This window comes from Trichosurus vulpecula, chromosome 4, assembly GCF_011100635.1.
Source record: "Trichosurus vulpecula isolate mTriVul1 chromosome 4, mTriVul1.pri, whole genome shotgun sequence".
In the NCBI taxonomy this organism is placed as follows: domain Eukaryota; kingdom Metazoa; phylum Chordata; class Mammalia; order Diprotodontia; family Phalangeridae; genus Trichosurus; species Trichosurus vulpecula.
In genome coordinates this window covers 152,097,405-152,121,137 of record NC_050576.1, presented here as the reverse complement: position 1 = coordinate 152,121,137, position 23,733 = coordinate 152,097,405, and the positions used below count along the sequence as shown (strand labels likewise).

The window sequence follows — 23,733 nt, the reverse complement described above, 5'->3', positions numbered from 1 at the left end:
AGAGAGCCTGAAACCCTCATTTTTTCTTTGCCTAATCATATTATTTTCTTTAATCAACCAATGAGTAGATGTGCAGAGACATACATGCAATGAAACAGAGGATACTGAAGACAAAATGTGATTGGAAAAATCTGCATGAAAGTAGTAAGACATACATAAAATTGACTCTATTTACTTGAGCAATTAAGGTCATTTTTAACAGTTAAAAATCTTTGTAAGGGCCTTAAGGTCCACAAAGTGCTTCTTTCTTTCCCCTCAAAGGAAGCTTTATAAAAGTCTGTGCCGTGTTTTTCTTAAACGGAACACTACCTTGTAGCAAATGCTGGTTGCACTTCATGAGGGTTGCGTCGGTCAGACCAGAAAAAGAGCAGTCTATCGAATTTGGGTTCAATGTCAGCAAACTGGGCTTTGCCTTCTGGAAAAATTCGAAGAATGCCTCCACTTACCTAGAAAAAAATTATTCAACATAATAAAAGTAAGTCAACATTACCAGTGATTGATTTAAAAAATCTTACAGGTTGTATGTCCTCAGCACAGCACAAAAGTAGCGCAAGCTGGCTACAAGACTGACTGATACTGATCCAAACAAGATGCAAGAAGAGTTTTATTTCCATAGGAATCATTCAAGGACCTACTTCTATTTGCTGAGCTCTCAACTACACAGAGATTACTTTCTGGAAAGTTACTCTATATCTTTTATACATTCCAGAAGACTGTCATGACTATGTGCAGATCACTTGTATGTGTACCATCTCCACAATGCTGAATTCTGAAATATGTCTGAAATCACCACATCCTCTTTCCCTCTCTCCCTCTTACTCATTTCACTTAAATCCTGCAGTCCCTCTACATTCTCCCAGTCTATCATTTCCTGTTCTGCCTTGACTTTCCTACCTTCATAGCCTTGACTTTATGGTTACTTAGTTCATTTAATGCCCCTCACTAAGTCCCTACTAAGTGGAAAAGGCTTTGGCTCTGGAGTCAGAGTCAAGTCAATAAGCATGTATTAAGCCCTTACTCGTGGCAGGTGACATACTAAGTGCTGAGGTTACAAAGAAAGGCAAAAACAGTCCCTGCCCTCAAGGAGCTCACAGCCTAATGCGGGGGATAACACACAAACAACTACATGTATACAAGACAAGTACGGGGTAAATCCAAGAACCTAGCTTCAAATCCCACCCCTAAAGCTTACTATTTGTGCAACATGTCAATTAATTTCTTTGGGCCTCAGTTTCCTCAACTGTATAATTAGGTAAGACCAGATGGCCACAGAGGTCTCTTCCAGCTCAAGATCCTCTTATTCTATTGTGTTGGGGACACTAATCAAACTACACTCTGGTCCTATTCATTATCATTAAATCTCTTGCCTTTTTCAACCTTAAGTCACTCCCGCTATCTGCCTTCTACATCATCCTCCCTTGTGGATTAAAACTAGTGGAGGAAAATCATACCATCATATCAATCAGTTTTCCACTGTGATCTCCACCTGCTTTAGTCCGCACTCTTCAACAGTATTCTTCTTTGCTAGTCTAAAGAAAAAGTGGCCTTCCTCCCTGAACCCACTCCCTCTCATCTCCATAAGCGTGCCCCCTTTAGTCATTTCCTTCTCTATCCTTTTCAGTCTCTTCCTATATACAGGGTCTTTCTCTATTCGTTACAAATATACCCAGGTTTCTCTGGAAACAAACAAACAAAAAAAAAACAACCCACTTAACCTTGCAGTAGCTCCTTTAAGCTGTTATTCTACTCTTCTCCCTTTCCCAAATTCTCAGTTTTTATACTGGCTCCATTTTTCTCACCTTCTACTCATTTTTCAATTCCTTGTACTCATCATTTCCAACCCCTCATTTCTCAGAAACTGAGGCAAACAGGGTTAAATGACTTGCCCAGGATCACACAGCTATTAAGTATTTGAGGCCACATTCGAATTCAATTTGAATTTGAATTCAAGAGTCTGCCTGACTCCAGGCCCAGCACTCACTGTGCCAACTCACTGCCTATTCTCTCCACAGTTATCAATAATCAGGTTTTGTTCACCCAGATCTCTTCACCTTTTCTGAAGCTGTCAGCAACCAATTCTTCCCCACCTTCCCAGCCTTCCACTTCCACAGAGCTACCCTCTCCTTCTTCGGCTTGCATAACATGGCAGTCTCTTGATCCTCCTACCTGATTGCTTGTTCTCAGACTGCTCTGCCGGATCGTCATTTAAGCATAAGTGTTTCCCCACGTTCAGTCCTGGGGTCTTCTCCTTTCTCTACATTCTTTCACCTGATGATCTCATGCATTCCCAAGGGTCTGAATATGATCTCTAAACTTTCTATACATCAAACTGTAATTTCCCTCCTCAAATTCCACTGTCACATCTCTGACTGATACACATCTTTACCCGAATGTCTCAACGCTCAACATATTCAATACAAAACTCAACTTCCTTCAAAATATATCCTTCTGTCAAACTTCCTGATTTCTGCTGATGGCACCAGAACACACTGCTGCTATTCTCCCAGTCAACCAGGTTTATAACCTTAACATTCCCTCTTCCTCATCTCCTAGATGCCAAATCCTGTAGGTTGTTTTTCTGCAACATCTCTCTCAAACATACCCTCTTTCCACTCATATGGCCACTATCTTAGTTTAAGTACTCATCTTAGCTAGACTATTTTAATAGTCTCCTAATTGGTTTTCTCTGCCTCCTAAAATATGCCCAGGTTTATTGGAGTACACCAGAATAAAATATACTCCAATCTCTCCCCATCTCCAATCCATTCTCCACACAACTGCCATAATAATCTGCCTGAGGCCCCTTAATAATCAAATAAGAATAGTCCTGGTCTGTCATCTATTAATTGCAATGATATACGCAATTTGATAATTTAGAACAAATAAAACAAGCCAGTAGTCTAGAATCTTCAAAGTTTTAGATAAATTTCTGGAAATTTGTTTTATCCTTTAGACTCAGGGAAATGAACTTATTTCCCAAACTCAGAAGATCATTCTTAAAATCATTATAGAAGGTATACTAAAAGATGATACAAAACATCAAAATTCTTTCGGCAGTTAAATGACCTATTTTTACTATATATGGGCTAGCATTTAGAAAAAATTTTCTTCAATTCGTTTTCTATACAAAAATTTCTAGACTACCATGATTAAACCACACCATAGATTTAAAATATCTATAAGAATAGGATTAATTTTCTGCACTTCAAAAGAAAAAAGACACAGATGGTCTATATTGTGTGTGCATATATGTGTGTATACACACACACACACACAGACATTTGAAGTAGCTAAAGGACATAGTGTGCAAAACGCTGGGACTAGAGTCAGGTAGACCTGAGTTAAAATCCAGCATTAGACACTAACTAGTTGTGTAATCTTAGACATGTCATTTAACCTGTGCCTGTCTCAGTTTCCTCAACTGTAAAATAGGGGATAATAATAGCACCTACCTGAAAGAGCTGTTGGAAAATGCTTAGTGGACTGCCTAGCACATAGCAGATACTTAATAAATGCGTGTTTCCTTTCTTCCTTTCCATATTGGCAGGTAAGCTTTCTTTCTTTTTTTTTTTTTTTTTTTTAAAAAAAAGGTGACAAATTGCTGGGAAAACTGGAATGCAGTTTGGTAGAAACAAGGCATAGACCAACATCTCCTATCATTTGTCAAGATATGGCCAAAATGGATAAAATGATTTAGACATAAAGGGTGATGTCATAAAGTAAATTAGGGGAGCATGAAAAATGTACCTGCCAGATCTATGGATAAGGAAAGAGTTTACAACCAAACAAGGGACAGAAAAGATTACGGGAAGTAAAATAGATAATTTTGATTACATGGAATTAAAAAGCTTTTGCACAAACAAAACTAAGGCAGTCAAAAATTAGAAGGAAAACAGGAAACTGGGGGAAAATTTTTACAGGAAGTTTCTCTAATAAAGGCCTCATTCCTCAAATATATAAGGAACTGGACCAAACTGATAAAAATAAGAGCCATTCCTCAGTTGATAGTCAAAAGATATGAACAGATAGTTGTCAGAAGAAATCAAAGCTATCAATAATACTCACATGAAAAAATGCTAAATCGCTACTGATTAGAGAAATGCAAATTATAACAACTCTGAGGTACTATCTCACACCTATGAGATTAGCTAACATGACAGAAAAGGAAAATGACACCTGCTTATAGGGGATGTAGGAGAATTGTGAACTGGTCTAACTGTTCTAGAGAACAATTTGGAACTATGCCCAAAGGACTAAAAAACTACACATAACCTTTGACCTAGCAATACCACTTATCCCAAAAAGATCAAAGAAAAGGGAAAAGGACCTATTTGTACAAAAAAATATTTATAGCAGCTATTTTGTGGTGACAACGAATTGGAAATGGAGGGAATGCCCATCAATTGGGGAATGGCTGAACAAACTGTGGTATATGATTGTGATGGAATACTACTGTGCTATAAGAAAATGATAAAGCAGGTTGGTTTCAGAAAAATCTGGGAAGTCTTATACGAACTCATGCAAAGTGAAGTGAGCAGAACCAAAACACATACATAGTAACAGCAATATTGTAAGGATGATCAACTGTCAAACACTTAGCTACTCTGATCAAGAAAAGGGTCCAAGACATTTCCAAAGGCCCCATGATGAAAAATGCTAGCCACCCTCAGAGAGGAAACTGATAAACTCTGAATGCAGATTGAGGCATCTTTTTTTTTAAACTTTATCTTTATCGCTTTATTTTGTTTGTGTTTTCTTTATTAACATGGATAATATGGAAATATGTTTTGCATGACTTCTCATGTATAATCAACATCAAATTGTTTGCCTTCTCAAGGAAAGCGGAGAGGTGGGAAAGAAGGAGAAAACTTGGAACTTGATTTTTTTAAAATGATTGTTAAAAAAACTTTTTACATGTAATTAGAAAAGTTAAATAAAGTAAAAATAATTTAAAATAAAAATATTTTAAAGTCAGCATACTAAGTCTTTTGGAGTCGTGTTTTTTGTTTTTAAATCTAATGAGGTACTTGCCTTTTGAGGGATTCTCTGGTAAGAAATAACCACTTCCTCAAACTTCTAGAAGAATCACAGAGGTTTAAACCTCATTTAAATTTAAATGAAAAGCAAGGTCAATATATAAACAGTAAGGTTTTTTAAATCAAGAGAAGATAAATATATATATTAAAACTGTCTTTATGAGATCTACTATACATTGCCAAATTATAAATCATGTTAAATTATAAAAAGGCAACAACTTGCCTCTTCTCCCTTTCCTCCCAAAAAGAACCAAGTCTGTGAAACAGAGGTAGATATGACAAATAACTCTTAAAACAAAAAAATGCAAAAAGAGTATATAAATAACCACCAAAAAAATCATGTGTATTTATATACATTTTTCTTCTTTTGGAAAGCATCTCAAGAGTTTGTAAAAATGGTTCTCATAACTTATTTTTAGAAAAAAATTAAAGGAAGTTGTAAACATAACAAAGGTAACTTTTGGGGAAAGTTATTTAATTTTGGATGAATGCTGGCCGTTGAGTATCTTTAACATCTACTGGGAATAAAAGAAGCCATTGTGTGGAGTGTGCCAATTTCTATAATAAAAATAAGCTTTTCAAAGTCATATATATATATGCCATGGTGAGATTATAGCTTAAGAATTTTGATTAGGATCTAGCCTAAATATCTATGGTTCTGAGAAAAACATTATACACAAAAATCAAATTGCATACCTTGGCATCCCAGTCTTTATTAAGATAATATATACACGTGACACATCTTCCATCTCCATTTGGATTATCAACATGTCGCACATAACCCGTTCCATTGCCTGGATAACAAGCAACCATAGCCTGTGGGGGAAGGAAAAAAATCAATGCATGATTAAAGAGAGAGAAGTCAGTGAACCTTTAAAATGGAGTTTCTCAAATGTGGCTATTGTGGACTATTACTAAATTTCTTTCTCTAATCACCACCATATTTCAGAAATACACAAAATTCCTGTAATCTGAAGTAATTTTAGTCTAATATTTGAAAAAATGCCAATGCCACAATGGTTCAGAGCAATACTCCATTCAGATTCAGTATTCTAAGTGGAACCAAGGGATATTTTGTAAGAGGGCACAGTAGTTGCCTTTCATAATGTCAAACATTAACTCATTCAACTCAAATGATATTTGAAGAAGGCTCACTTGTGTTTAAATATATTTTTAAAACTTGCACAATAATATAAATAAAATAATTGTAAAGAACACAACAGTAAAAGGGGAAGTAAAAATATCAAGTGTAATTGATAAAAAACTTATCCAAAATATATAAAGAACTGACACAAACACATAAGATTAATACCCAGATTACATCTGATAAACGGACGAAGCAGAGGAACAAATAGTTTAAATACAATAAAATGTACATAGTACATCACGTGGAAAATGTATAGCCTCAGTTAAGAGAGAAATGTAAATTAAAATCTTTCCAAGGCATACCCATACACTGCTGGTGGCTCTATAAATCTGTTCACTTTTTCTAGAGAGCAATCTGATGATATGCAATTAACTATAAAACTATTTCTACCCCGACTCAATAATTCCATTTTGGGAACTATACCTCAAGGAAATATCCAGAAAGGGGGAAAAAAGGAGATTTGTAAAAATGTTCATAGAGTGCCACTTATATGCTACTTATAACAGTAAAAAACTGGAAACAAGCCCCAAAACAGAGGACTAACTTGGCAATAGAGTGATATGATGCAATATGATAAAAGCATTTTTGAAAACTAATTTACTCACAGAACATTCCTCAGTTTTGAAATATGCTAGTTTCTAGAGGAGGGAAAAAGGGACCTCTGGGGGGAAGGGAGCAAAATTGAAGAAATTAAAGCTATTTTCATACCCCAAATTGCCACTTCTAATGTATTTGACATATACACAACTTCATATTTAACATTAAAGGAAATGTTATCATATTTAATCAACATCACTCAAAACACAATTTAGGAAAATACCATTACATAATTGTTTAAAAAAAGGTAACTATGTATTATAAATGATATATTGAAATGTACATAAAATAAATTCATTCGTTCCAACATAAGTATTACATGGAAATGCTAAGGGGGCTATAGAGATGAATTAAGACATAATGCTTAAATGTTGTATGCTTTGTTTTCCACCCACTTAATATTATTCTACTTTGGTCATCTTCTCCTCCATAACCTGCTTTCATCTATTCTTATCTTTCCTGTTTCTATTAAATTCTATGACAGGTACCTTAAGGGTACTACAAATAGTACTCGACAACATCAGAGGAGAGAGGCTGCTCCCTTGAAGCCTGAAACAAGAGTGAAATGAAAGATTTCATGGGGTAGGGATGTCAATTGGGAGGGGACAAAGAAGGAATAACACGCAAAGGCACAGCCAGTATGTGGTGTGTCTGGGGAACGGTAAACAGTCTAGTTCAGCTATAGCATTAAGTATATAAAAGGCAGGAGTAGAAAATAAGGCTGTAAAGACAGGTTGGATAACGAAAAGCCTTAGATGTCAAGCTAAGGAGACAAAAATTTAGAAGTACTGATAATGAAGGGCCAACGAAGGCTTGTTTAGTTGTGTTTTGGTTTGTTTAAACAAGGACTGGATGTAGTTAAGAACAATGTTTTGAGAAACTAAATGTGACAGCAGCATACAGGACAGATATCAAGCAGATGAAGACTAAAGGCAAAGGGAGCAATAATCCTACAACAGGTAATGAGGGGCTGAACCAGAGTGGTGAGCATCATGAGAATGGAAAGGAAGAGATAGATGTGAGAGACTCTGAAGGTAAAAGTGATGGGGAACACTGAGTTTGTTTGGAGACATGTTGAGCTGGAGGGGCTGGTGAGTGAGTCGAAAAACAATTAGATGGGGAACTGACCTACAATTTCATTGGTGTAAGGATTCTTGGAGAGGAATTTCCTTTACAATACAGTTCAATACTTTTTCTGCATAGTTTTAGACTTTCGTAGAGCCCTCCGAGTCAAATGACTTGCCCAGAGTCACAGGGCCAATATTAGACGCAGAATTTGACACCAGGTATTCCAGTCTTCGAAGTTGGCTATCAACTACTATTCCATACTGTGTAGATCGAATGCATTAATACAAAGTATAAATCTATTGCAAGGATACTAATCATAATTCTAAAAAAAAAAAAAAGATGGCTTGAGTTACCTTCATCTTCCCATTTACCCACATTTGGTTTTATGCCAGGGATGGGGAACCTGAGGCCTTGAGGCTACATGTGGCCTTCCAGGTCCTTGGGTGTGACATCCATACCCTTTCTCCCCACTCAAGACCACCACCCTCTCTCATCATTTCCCTAGACTTTTGCAATAGCTTTTTCTTAAGAGATGTCTACCTCTAAAGCAAAATTTCTTAACTCTTTTTGTATCATGGACCCCGCTTCAGCAATCTAGTGAAACCTATGGACTCCTCAAAATGATGTTTTTTAAATGAACAAAGTAAAATACATAGGATTACAAAAGAAATAAATTATGTTGAAATACAATTAAAATACATATTTTTTAAAAGTTCAACAACTTGTTCTTACCAAGGTTAAGACCTCTATTGTAGAGAGAGACCCTCTACAATTGTTCCTTCACTTTGGTTCTAAGGTCATCTCCCCAAAGTACAAATCTGCACATTATCAGTCCCTTGCCCCAAATCTTCTAGTGGCTACCAATTTACCTCTAGGATAAGTTACAAACTCGGTTTGGCATTTAAGCTACTGGATAATCTAGCTTCAAGACTACCTTTCTAAAAATTTCATATTAATCAATTAACAAATATTTATAAAGCACCTACTACATGCCAGGCCCTGAGCCAGGCACCAGTGATTCAAAGACAAATTGAAACAGTTCCTCTTCTTAGGAGTGTTCATTTTATGGGAGGAGAGACTATGACCATAAACAGACATACATACAAAATAAATACAAGGTTATTTTGCGGTAGGAAGGCATTAGCAGCTGAGGGAGAGGGAAACCAGCAAAAGCTTTACATGGACAATGTCACAGGAGGTGAAGTTACTCTCCTTCATTAAAAACAACAAAAACAAAAAACAAACCCACAACTCTGCAAACCCCAAGTGCTATTAATGCTACCTACCCTGAAACTCAGTATGTCAGGCTCTGTTCATTCATCAGGCTGTCACTCATGCTCCACGTCAATTTTTCACATCCAAAGCTTCGAGGGGGTGCCCCCTTCTTGTGTGTAGTCTTCCTTGATCTCCTAAGCTTAAAAGTATTCTCTTTCCCCTCAAAAACTCCTAGAGTATTTTGAGCTTTTCTACGTCTCCCTTCGGTCTCTACCTAGTTTTATGTTTACCTGAGTATATGATGTGTCTGATCAGGATAACATGAGTTCTGGGAACAGTCTCATTTTTTCATTTTGTATCCACAATACCTCGCACATTGCAAATAACTTTACAAATGTTTACTGAATGGCAGGAATTCTCTTATCATATCAATCTGAAATGGGCCTCTTACAAGGCAAGGAAATTACCCAAGATCAGATTCTTGCCTCTAAGAATACTTCTTATTGCAGAGTTCCACAAGCCTGATCACCAAAATTAAAATATTTTCCATAACTGATATTCTGTGCTACTTCACCAGAAACACTTTTAGGAAATCTGCATTTATGATCAAGTAGCAAAGGCTTTCCAAGTGCACAATTAGCTGCAGTGTTGGTTTCACAGCCAGATCCATAAGCAGCCTATAAGAGTGCTCACACATCATTATTTAATTTTAATCAACGATAAAAGATATCACGTGAAAGCACCCGTGTAAGTTATAGATGATAACTAGAGAGCCAGCATTGTCAATAGCTTTCTACCTGTCAAATATATCTGCTGAACCTACTACTGGGCATAAAAACTAACTCAATCGTTAAATTAGCTCACAACTGTGTGGTGCTTTAAGACTGAGAAACACAACAACTCTGCTGTCTAAAACAAGGAAATTGGCTAACATTGTCACTGTAGCTGGTCCTACACAGACCTTACCTCAAGTGGTGAATTAATGAGAAGAGTGGCCTGGAGGATGAAGGGTTTGGAAACTATGTCATATGAGGAATAGTTAAAAGAACTGAGTATGTTTAGGCTGGAAGAGAAGAGTGGAGGGAAAAATTACCCGTCTACTCAAATATGAGGAGGAGCTAATCATTGAGGAGAATGTAACATTCAGAAGACAGAACTAGGATCAATGGGTATAATAAGTTAGAGGGAAGAACTTCCTCACTAGAGCTGACAAAAAATGAAATGGACTCACTCATGAGATAGTGAAGATACAGAATTATAGAGTCTTACAAATTCATATTGGTAAACTTAGTAAGTCTACAAGAGATTAAGAATAGAGCTGGGATTCAAAACCAGTTCATCAGACTTTCAACTCCACTGTGCCTCAACAGCCTCTAGGTATCAATGATACTGGACACATCAACCTGGCAGGGATGATATAGAAATGATTCCTGCACTGGATGGAAGGTTGGACTAGAAGCCTTCCAGAGTTCTAATTCAACTAACACTAAGAGTCTGACTGGGACTAAGAAATGGGCTTAGCTTGTCATATGACATTTAAGTCAGATAATTTTAAGAATGATTAAATACCAAGAAAGGTTACAATAACTCCCATCTTTGGGAATATTTAGAAGCAAGGAAAGCAGTGATGGTGGGTGGTAGAGGTTAAATGATCTCTTGGTTATCCTTCTGAAGAATAGGGAAATGACCAGATAATCTTTATGAAAAGTGTTTGTCTATCTTAAAAGAGAAAGAAACTACCACATTATAGTATTCTTGAATGTATTCCCATACTATTGCAAAGAACTATAATTTTAAATATTCAAATGGCTAAGAATACAACACACTTATATGTAAGGAAAACAAATCAAATGCTGATTTCTTCCTTTTTGATACTAAAATATACAGTTTAAAAGATATTTTTAACTGAGAGAAAACAACATTAATTTGTGTTTTACTATGAGAATTTGCACTACTAAAGAGATTAATTTCTAGCTTTGAAAAACATTTATTCAACATGAAGCTGAACCAGGAAACATTCCCCTCACCCCCCTTTTCTTAAACACCAGAGAGTAAAAGGTGAGGACAACCTTTATTTTTCAATAGTTTATCACATTATTTTAATGAAGAACATGGGGGGTAAGGTCTACTAAGAGTAACATCATTATATACTACCTAGTTTTTCTCCTTATCCTTCTAAGCATGCAACAATATGTCCTTTGAAAATGCTGATCTTTTGTGTTTATGCTTGAGGATAGAGATCCCCCACACCTATTAAACCACATGTATGCGAGATTTTAGAGAGCTATTCCAAGGGGGCTCTGCATAAACCCATTATCTAAATTCATAAAAGTGCCACCTTACAGGCTATGAAAACTAAAATGCTATAAGAAATAATCATTCTATTTTAGAAACTATCCATTTTAACTGTACTTCCCTTAATTCTCATAGTAATAAACTTGATTTTAATGCATTTAAGCATTTAGAAAAATGTTTATTTGGGGTGGAGGTAATCAAAAACAAACACTTTCGAAAGGGGACAGGGTCAAGGGAGAAAATTCAATAAAGGGGGATGGGTTGGGAAGGAGCAAAATATACTTAGTCTTTCACAACATGAGTATTGTGGAAGGGTTATACATAATGATACACATGTGGCCTATGTTGAATTGCTTGACTTCTTAGGGAGGGTGGGTGGGAAGGGAAGAGGGGAGAGAATTTGGAACTCAAAGTTTTAAAAACAGATGTTCAAAAACAAAAAAAAAAGTTTTTGCATGCAGCTAGAAAATAAGATACACAGGCAATGGGGTGTAGAAATTTATCTTGCCCTACAAGAAAGGAAGGGAAAAGGGGATGGGAGGGGAGTGGGGTGACAGAGGGGAGGGCTGACTGGGGAACAGGGCAACCAGAATATATGTCATCTTGGAGTGGGGGGAGGGTAGAAATGGGGAGAAAATTTGTAATTCAAACTATTGTGAAAATCAATGCTGAAAACTAAATACGTTAAATAAATAAATTTTAAATTAAAAAAAAAGAAAAATGTTTATTTGAAGAAATAAAATGCCTCCCTTGAAAATTATACATGCCATATTTTTCACACAACAACTTTCAAACGGCTGCAACGTGAAGCTTGCATACCAGAAGTATTGTCAAAATAAAAACCTAGAGCTCTGAACTATTTTATCTCTGGGTAAAATCTTCAAAACAATAGGAGGGGGCTCAGGATGTGACACAATAAATGAATTTCTGTACCTGTTGCCCACAGAATAATCACTTGCCAGAAGCAAGTTGTTCATTATTTTTCACTTGAATTTATTATATTTTTCCATTATTTTAAACAACTAGGCCATGTGGTGGTCACTTACTTGAGTGAGAAGCAAATGGTATGATATCCCATCACTTCAACGAAGACAAAAAAAGTCCCTTAACTGTACATTCCACATTAAATCTGAAGATACTTATATTCATTACAAGTTAGTTCAGAAAAGTCCTTGTAAAATCTATATATTTTAATTCAGTGGAAAGCTGTGTTATTCTAAGTAGCGGTGAACTCATTTTTATCTAGTCTAACCCTTTCAATTTTATGGATGAGGAACCTGAAGCTTGGAGAGGGGCCTTACATTCCACTGGAATTCTGTTTGTAATCAGACAACGTTGGTGTGAATTAAGACTCTGTTACTTACTACCTGTATGGCTTTGTGCAAGTCACTTAACCTTACTAGTAAAATCAGAGGTCAGATTCATTGATTTCAAAAGGTTCTTTCCAGCTTCAAATCTATGACGCTGTGATCCAAATACTACTACTAATAATAATTAAATGATCAGTACTTATGTAGTGCTTCAAGATTTGCAAACCACTTAACATATATTATTTCATGTGATCCTCAAAACAACCATGTGAGGTACATGCTATTATAAATTATCCTTATTTTATAGATGAGAAAATTCAGGCTGAGAGATGAAATTACCTGTACCAGGATTTGAATTCAAGTCTTCCCGACTCCCAAGACCAGCACGCTATCACATAAAAACCTACTATTCCCAGGAGACTTCATTTGAAAATCTACCTATCAAGTACACAAGATATATGATTAGCAAACAAAATTAAGAAAATCTAAAAATGTCACCTGGTTAAAGATAAATGAACTGGCCCATTACTTGAAATTCACTGCATAAAACAGACAGCAGAATGAAAAACACAATGGAGTTGATGTCAGAAGATCTGGATTCAAATTCCTGTGCTAGTGAAACAGAGGAAAGGTCTCAGGAGCAGGAGGTTCCTTCCGTGAGGTTCCTTCCAATTCTAAAATTTTTTGATTCTGAGAAATCCAAAATTTTTGTCACTTGCCTTCCTCCAACTTTCAACAAATTCTTACAAAAATATCTTTTTACATCAGAATTCAAAGGGATCAACTACTTCAGCAATAATTAAATTTCCTTAGAATTCCTTTTGTAATAACTTACTGATTTTTGGAGGAAAACCAAAACTACAAGAACAATATTAATATCTCAATTTTAACATTAACATTTTCAAGAACACCAATCAAAATTTGTAATGATGCCTTGTTTATTTTTTAGCACTGGTACAAACTGATGTAAATCTTGCTCTCAAAGATACTATAATGATAGATGGAATATCTGGGTTCAAATTCCAGCTCTGCGGCATATGTAATTGTGTGACCTTGGACAAATCTCTTCCCTTCCAGGGACCAGTTTCCTTTTCTGTAAAACAACAGTGTTGGATTAAAATCCTCTAAAATCTCTTTTAGCTCTAAATCTATAACTGAATGTGATAAGAGCAAGTTGTACTATGCCTTAATATGGTAATGCTCTCAAAGTTACTGAAGTGAGCAGAATTCAGCTTATATTTTGACTAAAGGTCCCAGAGACAAAGGCAGTAGTACCAAAATCAAACAGAAACAATCCCTGTGGGCTGTATATTGACTTAGAAAATTAACATTATCTATACTATATTTTTATTTTTTGTGCTAAATAACTTCCAATTACATTTTAATTTGATTTGGCCATACAAGAGTGTTGTACTCCATAGTTCTGAAACTGCACTGAAACCTCTGGACTGGTGTCCTAGTGTATTTGTTAGGGCTTTAATAATGTATTCTGAAAGCTTAAACAGACAGAGGTTATTTACCTCTCTACAGAGTAGGTATTCTAGTTTTCTTTTTTTTGTGGCCCACAGTCCTTTCTGCTTAGTGATCAACCTTTCAAATAACCATAACCACTTCTGAAGCTTACTACTTCTACTGTTAAGTAAATAGGTGGTGACATGGATAGATCACTGAGCCCGGTCAAAAAGACTCAAAGCCAAATCTAGCTTCAGACAGTTACTAGCTCTGTGACCTCGGACAAGTCATTTAACTTCTGCCTACCCCTATAATGGGGATAATACTACTACTTACCAGCTGTGTGATCCTGGGCATATCCACTTAACTTCTGTATGCCTCTCAAATGGGGATAAGAATAGAGTCTACCCCCCAGGGTTGTAGCAAGGACCAAATGAGATAATAGTTGTAAAGCACTTAGCACGGCGTCTGGCACTTAATAAATGCTTGTTTCCCTCCTTTCTTTGTCTGCTGTTTCTGCCACATACCTCACCTTCTGAACTAGCAAGGCATAGCTTTTATAACTACTGCTAGTAAATAAGAACATTCTCTTCCAGTTAGGAGAGGAGCCAGTCAATATCATAAAATATACAATCTTTAGATATTTCATTACTGTTTACTGCTCAGGTTTTTTTAACTTCTGGGTTCAGTGTTATTCTAAGTATGTGAATTTACCAGTAGTGTTACCTTCAGATAAGTGAAACATTGCCAAATAAAAATGAAATGACACGACTTAACTAAATGTTTTGAGTAGGAAGGCAAAAAAATTATTCTTGTTGGAAAGTCGGGGAGAGGGGGGTGGAACGTAAGAAGAGGGGAGAAAGAAAAGTATTAAGAAAGAAATAAGTTGACTCCCAGGCCATGGGACCCACAAGATGGGCACACTAGGCACTTTCATGATTCAAATGGACTGTCAAACCTATCCAAAATATGAACTAAGAACAAAGGTAAAACAATCACAGCTGACTTGACAGTCTTGGACACTAATAACCCTAACAAGGTAACAACCTGATAAACTAACAGAAGAGAAAGCTACTCCTTAAATTCACTCAGAACTGCATAACCAGAGCACAAGCTCAGAACCCAACCCCACACTCAGTAAATCCCTCACTGCTGCCACCACTCTGCAGGCTAATGTTAAGGTCTGTTCCTCCTCCACTCTCACCTTTCTGAGGCAATGAGCAAAAGAACTTAACTCCCCTCCCTCATCAGGAGACAAAAGTATGGTTAAATGGAAACTTGCTCTACCTTGTACAGGTGCCAGCGTGTATGTGGGACTCCATGAGACCTGATAGAAAGGGAACTGACACCCAGCCAAGGCCAATTTTGACCCCCCAATAAGTTACTTGGGGCAGAGACAGAGGCTGGTGAAAAATGAATCCCCCAGCATGGAAGAAAGCTTAGATAGATAGCTTTGAAGTCATCTCCCAAAGGATCAAACTCAAAGGGGAAGTAAGCAATGGAGGAATATAAGGAAAAAAGACTGAAATTACCAGATTTCAAGAGGAAGAACATTCAATTAAAAGCTTAAATTTCAAATAAACCGAAAGAGAAGATATTAATAAGAAAAGGGAATATGGTTTCTACATCATCTACATAAGTCTAGACATCTGTGAATAAATAATGCAATACAAAGGAAAAATGAATCAAATCTGATGAACCCTATAGATTCCCAAGAGAGAATAAGAGAAAGAGAAATGGTTCAGAAAAAGAAAGAAGATCTGTGAAAGCAGAATGTATGGCCTGCAAAGAAGAAATAATTGGCGAATAAAAGAAACCTTGAATCCATGATAGCAATCTCACCAAAGAAATGAAAGATGCATTAACTGACTGGCAATACAAATACGCAGAAGTCAAGGACAATTTGGAAGAAGAAAAGGAAGCAATAATATAAAAAGAAAATATGATTTCCCTTATAAACAAAACATACCAATCTTGAAGACAAGATGCACAGAAACATCTTAGATTATAAGGCTCTCAAAAGAACAAAAAAAGTCCAAAAACTTGAACGCCATAATGTAACAAATGGAGAAAAACTTTTAAATATAAAGGAAAAGAAATCTGAATAACATAAGACTATTCTTCACCCTCCAAAAATGGCAGAAGGGAATGGTGTGCGTTATGAAGAGCAAAGGAGCTCAAAATGCAATCCAAAGTGACATACCCAGCATGATCCTAATTATCAATGAAAAAAATCTATCTGTTCAATAAAATACAGGCACTTGAAGCCTTGCTACGAAGAAAATCACACCTAAAGAGATTATTTGTTTTGCAATAAGGAGAGCAGGAAACAAAAAATCTATAAGTTGATTTCTAAACCATTCAATTTCTTGGGGGAAAAAAGTATTGGGAGGGCCTTATCTTGCCTATCTCTTAAGGAAACTGAGTGATAAACAGATAATACATGAGAAATGACAGGAGAAAAAAGAGAATCATCATAACTTGAGTACATAATGCTTTAAAATGTATAAAGTTCAGGAGGATTTAATGTACTTTCAGCCAAGACAACTGCCAGGATGGTAGGTAGAACACCCTGCTCCCATAAACCTATACTATCAAAACCCTGAAGATTATATTAAACCAAATAAAAACCAAGAAATTCAATGAAAAACTACAATAAGTGACTTATACTATCTCTCAACTACAAGATGTCAGATAGAAGTAGGAGGACAACAGGAAAGAGGGTTGTCAACCAGCCAGCACCCAATGTAGGGTAGCCTCCCCAGGAGAACAGAGGCTGTCCAGGGATGAGTGCAGCCTGTAAGGCTTTGTTGTCTGAAGGGAGTAAGAAGTAGAGGGCTCCTTCCAGGAGAAGTCCCTAGGGTGGGAATCTTAGCACTCACCTCCATATACAATCACTTGTCAGGTCTTTTTGATTCTTCTTCCTCATCATCTCTCTCATCCATGTCCTTCTCTATTCACACCACAACCACACCAGTCTAAGCCCTCAACACTTCTTGCCTAGGCATTTCAATAGACTTCTGCCATCTAATCTGCCCCCTCCTCCTAATACAGCCTCCACTTAGTTGCCAAAAAGATACTCTTAAAGCACAAACATGGTCAATTTAGGAGCCAACTTAGCTTATGCACTTCTATTTTTGAAGAATGTCTTCCATTATGTTTGAAGAGATAAAGTACAGTTATCCCTTCCACACTGTGGGGATTGGGGGCATAGTGCCCCTCACAATCTAGAAAATCCACAATTTTTTTGGCCCTTCCTTCATACTAGAGAAGTCTGAATTATTATAGTATCAAAAGATAGAATGTTGATATTATACAATACTATACATATATTTTATGCATTTCTGAGTTTCTAAACCTTTTCTGTGTCATCTGTAAGCCTTCATGTGTTGCCTGTGGCTTCCGCAAAACTCCCCCAAAATTCCCATTTCTTATGCTGACCTGTGACATATCAAAACCACGATGGGGAAAGTCACAATATGGAAGGTATAACTATATGTACTACACTTTTTCTCCCTTCCCTCTGTAATGGCAAACCGTTTTCCTTTTCTGTACTTAGGAAGGCATTAACTAATAGACAGAAACTGTTTAACTCACATATGACCCTTAGATAGGGGTATGCTGGTAAATGTTTAACAATTGGGGTGGGGGTGGGGAGACTACACAGAACATACTTTAAGTGAAAGCTACATTAACATTTTCTTCAACACTTTAAGTCTAGACAATCCACAAAACAATAAATCAAGCTCTAATTTATAGTGTTTGCCATTTTCCAAGATATAAATGCCACAATGAAAATTTAACAACCAGCTCCCTCAAACTAGACCCCAAGTGCCTGTCTTTGCCTTAGCAATTACCTGTTCTTTTTCCTTTGACCCAGTGATCAGAAGGTGTCCCAATTCTGGTACTTAAGAATACCCTTCCAGATATCTTAATGTTCCTCCCTTCTCCTTTTCACTGAGCTAGCTAGAACACTTAATTCATTCCTGGTTCCTCCAGTTGTTAGTGTCCCCTTCCCACAAAGAATCATCTTTTTCTCTTCTGCTTTTTCCTTAATTTTTTTCTATTCAATTTTATTTTTAGCTCCAGATTCTCTCCCTCCACCCCCGCCCTTCCCTTACCCATTGAGAAGGCAAGAAAAACAAAACCTGTTACAAATGTGTGAAGTCACGCCAAAAAAAAAGAGCCCATGTTAGTCATGTCCAAAAAAAAAAAGAAAGAAAGAAAGAAAAGAAAATATGCTTCAATTTACACTTTGAATCCATCAGCTCTTTATCTGGAGGTGGACAGCATGTTTCACTATGAGTTCTTTGGAGTTGTGGTTGGTCATTGTGTTGATCAGTTATTAAGTCTTTCAAAGTTGATTATTTTTACAATATTACATGTTACTGTGTAGATTGTTCTCTGGTTCTGCTCACTTCACTTTGCATTAGTTAATACAAGTCTTCTAAGATTTTCTGAAACCCTCTACCCTTCATCATTTCTTATAGCATAACAGTATTCCATCACATTCAAACAGTATAACTTGTTCAGCCATTCCTCAACTGATGGGCATCCCCCTCAGTTTCCAATTCTTTGCCACGACAAAAAAGTCTGAAAAACCTATCATTTTAACACCAATATATTCTTCTGTTGATATTATGTGGCTAGGAATTACAGGATGTTACAATCTCAGAAGATTTAAAATAACAACTAATGAAGAAGGAAAAAAACCAAACCAAAGGATGTTCACAGTGACTGACAAAGGAGAAGTGACCCAAAAACCCCCATCATACCAAAGACATGTATAAAAAGTAAAGAGGTGAAGCGATCCTGTAGTGAGACTCTCCAAGCAGCGCAGTACTACGTCCAAGACAGTTTCAGAAACAGAAATTTTTTTTTTGCATGTTGAGAAGAGGATCTTTGGGGAAACACGGCCAAGAATTACACAGGATGAAAAAAGGCATGGAAGGACTGGAGTGGAGTAGATTGAACACCCTACACCAGTCAGATTATGAAGCCAAAGTAGGTAGGACTAAAAGCAATGACCTACAACTTGAAATTCTACAGATTTAGTAAAGCTTTTGAAAGAAAAACTATGTACCTTCATTCTTTTTCATCCTAGGGAGTTACGGTCTTCTCACGCTATAGTAAAGCTAACTGGGGAAATCTACCTTCTTAACATGAGAACAGCTAAATTTTTGGTCTTCAATTCAAATAGGTGAATTTCTCTTATCAAAAGTATTAAAGTGAAATGCATAAAACAAAGTATGTCAGGCTCAAGAAATAAGCTAAAATTAAACAGAAACCAAGATTATTAAAGGCATGCAATTACCTGAAAGGATGAAAAATGTTGATAAAATTTTTGCTTGTTAATATTCTTGATTTCTGAGAGTATGCCTATTAAACTTCCTAATACAAGATAAATGAGAGGCTAGAAGAGTATCTGTAATGTAACCTGGTTTCCACCCAAATCTGGAGCATTGTGTATGTGGCTGCTTATACACAGGGAAAACTGACTCCTAACTGAATGAGAAACTGCAGAGCACAAAGCTGCACAGCTGCATATGGAACTAGTTCTAAACTTGCTTCTTGGAGAAACACCTGCGTAAAGGAAGCTTCAGGGAGGGAGGGAAGAAAAAGACTTTAGAATGGCAAACACAGATGAGAAGCTGGCCCCATCATATCTCTGCACTTGCTTAAAATTCTAGAGATTGCTGAGAATGAAGATTATTCTTTCTCTCCTGATCTGAGCTAAGATCTCACCCCAACCCAGCTAAAGAGCTCATTTATTCTTGTCCATTCTTTGGTATATTTCAATTTGTGCATAGTCCCCATTTCTTTTTGTTTTTTGCTTGGATATATGTACTTATTCACAATTCACTGTCTGCATTTGTCTTTTCTGTAACCAGCATTTAGTGAGAAAGACCTAAGCTGTTAAGTTTAAGTTAAGACCAATCCTTTTCCCCCCAGGAGTGACCAGGTAAGCAGCTCTCTCTCTGAGTTGAGAAATAAAACCCTAGATAAGCAACACGGGGGGGGGGGGGGAAGGGGGAGGAGAATAGATAGATAATCGAGAGAGAGACAATTCTAGTCCAATACCCGTCTTGGAGATAAATTATAGAAGAGACTGCCTAGCCCCGCCCCACAGCTAGCCTCCTGGCAGACACAGCACTTGGTTTTACTACTCTTCTCAGAGGCAAGGCAAACCTCAGATCATATATATCCATTAGCCAAGATGGCTTGTGGATGGCATAGATACACATTAGTATATTTACATAATCCATGCAGACATAAATAAATACCACTGTAGCAAATATAAAGCTATATATTTTCTCCTTATATATTGATAAGTATGGTCTCATTTCAACAAAATAATTATAAAAAAAAACTTTCTCTAAGACAAAAATTTCCTGTGTTGATTGGTGAGTGACTCACCTGGATCACGATTTTAAACAAGACCCAGTCTAATTACTACATTTTACTTCCTAACTCTCCAGCTAATTACTTGACAGCTGCCATTCATATGCTGCTCTCCCCCGCCACCCCCATTCTAGGACAATAATCATATCAACTGTGCCAGGGCTTCTGGAGGAAGTGAGTCAATCTACTACTTCCTTAAGGCTCTATTCACTATTCCTCAAACTTTTAGTGCTCAAGCGCCCCTCCCTCACCATGGTTCCCTAAGTATTTAGTCTGCCCCTATTTGCAAGTAAGCTCCTTGAAGGCAGGGACTATTTTTATTTTTTTTATTTGTATCCCAAGTGCTTAGCAGGTAAGTCTGTAACATAAATGCTTTTTCATTCATTCTAATTGCAAGTAAGGCTGCAATTCTTGTTAGAGTGAAAGATTAACAAATCTTCATCATAAAGTCACAAAGAACAATTTGGTTAAATTTCTATTACTAAAAGGGTTAGAAAGATCCAACACAACCATAACGGTAATCTTTTCTGGGGAATACTGAAAGAATCAACAAGCCTTGGCTAGTGGTTGTTTATGTGGAGGTGAGGAAAAGGAGAGGGAAGGTCAAAGATGATGCAGGTTTCAAAGCCAGGGTAATGATGAAAATCGCTCTGCTAGCAACAGAAATAGAAAAGTAAGGGTAAGTTGCAGACTTGAGGAATATGTTCTATTTTAGATATGCTGAACTTAAAAGTGTTAGTGGAACATCCAGGTGAAGATACTGAGGAGGTAGCTAGTAATTAAAGAGTGGATTTCAGGGAGGAGATTAAGCCTAAAGATGTTTTTTTTAAGTGTAGCAGTAGATACACTGTCATGAGAGAAAGTATAAGGAAGAAAGTGAAGGGAATATCCACATTAGCAGGAGGTTCAAGGGAAAATACGTAATTCAGAAATGCCTGATGCATGTCTTCGAGGAATTTACAAGAGAACCAAGAAAGAACAATGTCAAAGAAACAAAGAGAATAAAGTATCAAGGAGGAAGAGAGGAGAAAGTGGAGGAGGAGGAAGGAGTTAGAAGTCTCAGATACTGCAGAAAGATCATGAAAATTTAGGAGAAAACATGACTACATCTGATGGAGGTCACTAGTGAAGTAATTTCAGTTGAGTGACTCAGAAAGAAGCCAGATGTTAGGAGTGTAAGAAAAATGAACGAGTAATGATTCTTTCTTAAAAACATCTCTGGAATCCATCCCCTTTTCTCTATTCACATGACCACCACTCTAGTTCAGACTTCTTACTGGGACTATCACATTAGCTGATTAAGTGGTCTCCTTACATCTGTTCTCTCCATCTCCAATTCATTTTCCTTAGAGCTGCCAAATTAATATTCCTAAAGCATTGACCATGGCACTCTCCTATACAAAAGGACTCCAGTGGTTCCCTCCTGCCTCAAGGATAAAATGCAACTTCTTGCATTTGGTATTTAAAATCCCTCACAAGCTGATTCCAGTCTATCTTTCTAGGCTTTCTTTTCCAACCAAACTGGCCTACTTGCTCTTCTTGGTACACACCATCTCCTGTCTCAATGCCTTTGCATAGGCTGGCTGGCTACTAGGCCCCAAATGCACTTTTCCTCACCTCTACCTCTGAGAAACCTCTAGCTTCTTTAACAGTTCAATTCAAGTGCTATCTCCTATAAGAGGACTATCCTGATTTCCACTATGCCCTCTCCCCACCCTCAGGAAATTACTTTGCATCTATTTTTCGGTCTACATGTTCTTTCCCAATAGAATGTAAACTGAGAAAGTTAATCATTCAAACAGATTAGGTACAAAAGACCCAAAAGCAAGGTAATACATTGGAGCAGTGTTCGATAAGCATTCACGACTCAACAAAAACTGCTAGGAAAACTGGAAAGCCACCTGGCAGAAATTAGGATTAGATCAACATCTGACACCATATACCACAATAAATTCCAAGGATGCAATGCTTATCATAACAAACAAATCAGAAGAACAAAGGAAGGAGATAACTTTTACAACCATGGATTGAGGAAGTGTTCTTAACCAAACAAAGCAAAGAAGAGGGCCATAGGAAATAAAATGGTCAATTCTGAATCCATAAGATTTACAGAAGCTTTTGCACAAACAAAATCAATACAGGTATGGTTAGAAGGAAAATCCTCAAATGGGGGGAAATCTTTGCAGGAAAAGTCTCTAATCAATGAACGAATTTTTAAAGAAACATTTATTAAGTGTTTACTATGTGCTAATCGATGGGAAAACAAAAAGGAAAGAGACAGACCATGCTCTCATTGAGCTCACATTCTAAATTGGGGAGCTAACACATACAGAAGGGTTTGACTGCAAGGTGGATAAAAGTGCTCAGTGGTTCTAAGAATGCATCTATAGGCTGCACAACAAAGCCAGGAGCCCTTAGTGTGAACTGGCAGGTCGGCTTACAATTCCCAAGGATCTGGAGGGCATAGTCAATCAACAATCATTTATTCAATGCATACTATGTTCCAGGAACCACATAGTAGTGGCAAAAACAGGATCCTTGCCCTCAAGGAACTCACTTAATAAGTAAGATAACATGCAAATAACTTTGTACATAAAATCATATTTATGTGTGTGTGTATATGTATGTGTGTGTGTGTGTGTGTGTATACACACATACATATACATAAGGGGGGGTGTGAAGGGATAGGGAGGGAAGGAGAGAGAGAATATGAATAGACAAGGCAGATGGTTAAGGCCCTTTCACCTTTCTGGCTGGATTCTGATCCTTCATCCTCTTCCCTTTGGGAGGGAACCAAACTTCCTGCAAAGGCATGGGATGGAACCCCTACAGAACCATTCCCCAACAGATAAATAATTAAAGGATATGAACAGGCAGTTCTAAAAATTTATATTCTTAACTTAAAACACCAAAAGGAAAAAAAATTCACATTTCTATATGCACAGAACAGAAATTACACATTTCTACGTACAATTTGCTTTTTATGTTATAATAAATTCAGCATGTTATTTTCAAAGGTGTCCTGTTTGTGATTCCCTCTGTTCTCTTTTGAGCATTTTCAGAAATTCTAAACCTGGGGTTTGTAAACTTTTTTTTTTTTACATTTTGATAACTATTTTCTTATAATCTTACATATTTCCTACATTAAAAAATATGATTCTGAGATGGGATCCATAGATTTCACCAGACTGCCAAATGAGTCCAGGACACA

At 36.9% G+C, this 23,733-nt stretch overlaps 1 protein-coding gene across 1 annotated transcript in view; it reads right to left on the bottom strand.

Annotated features, from left to right (window-relative positions):
* Positions 1–23,733, bottom strand: part of EGLN1 (egl-9 family hypoxia inducible factor 1) — a 73,589-nt gene that overhangs the window by 8,245 nt on the left and 41,611 nt on the right. The window contains exons 2-3 of the mRNA XM_036754479.1: positions 5,733–5,852; positions 310–446 (exon numbers count right to left, since the gene is read on the bottom strand). Of these exons, the coding sequence (XP_036610374.1) occupies positions 310–446; positions 5,733–5,852 (257 nt within the window). The remainder of the gene's footprint in view (positions 1–309; positions 447–5,732; positions 5,853–23,733) is intronic.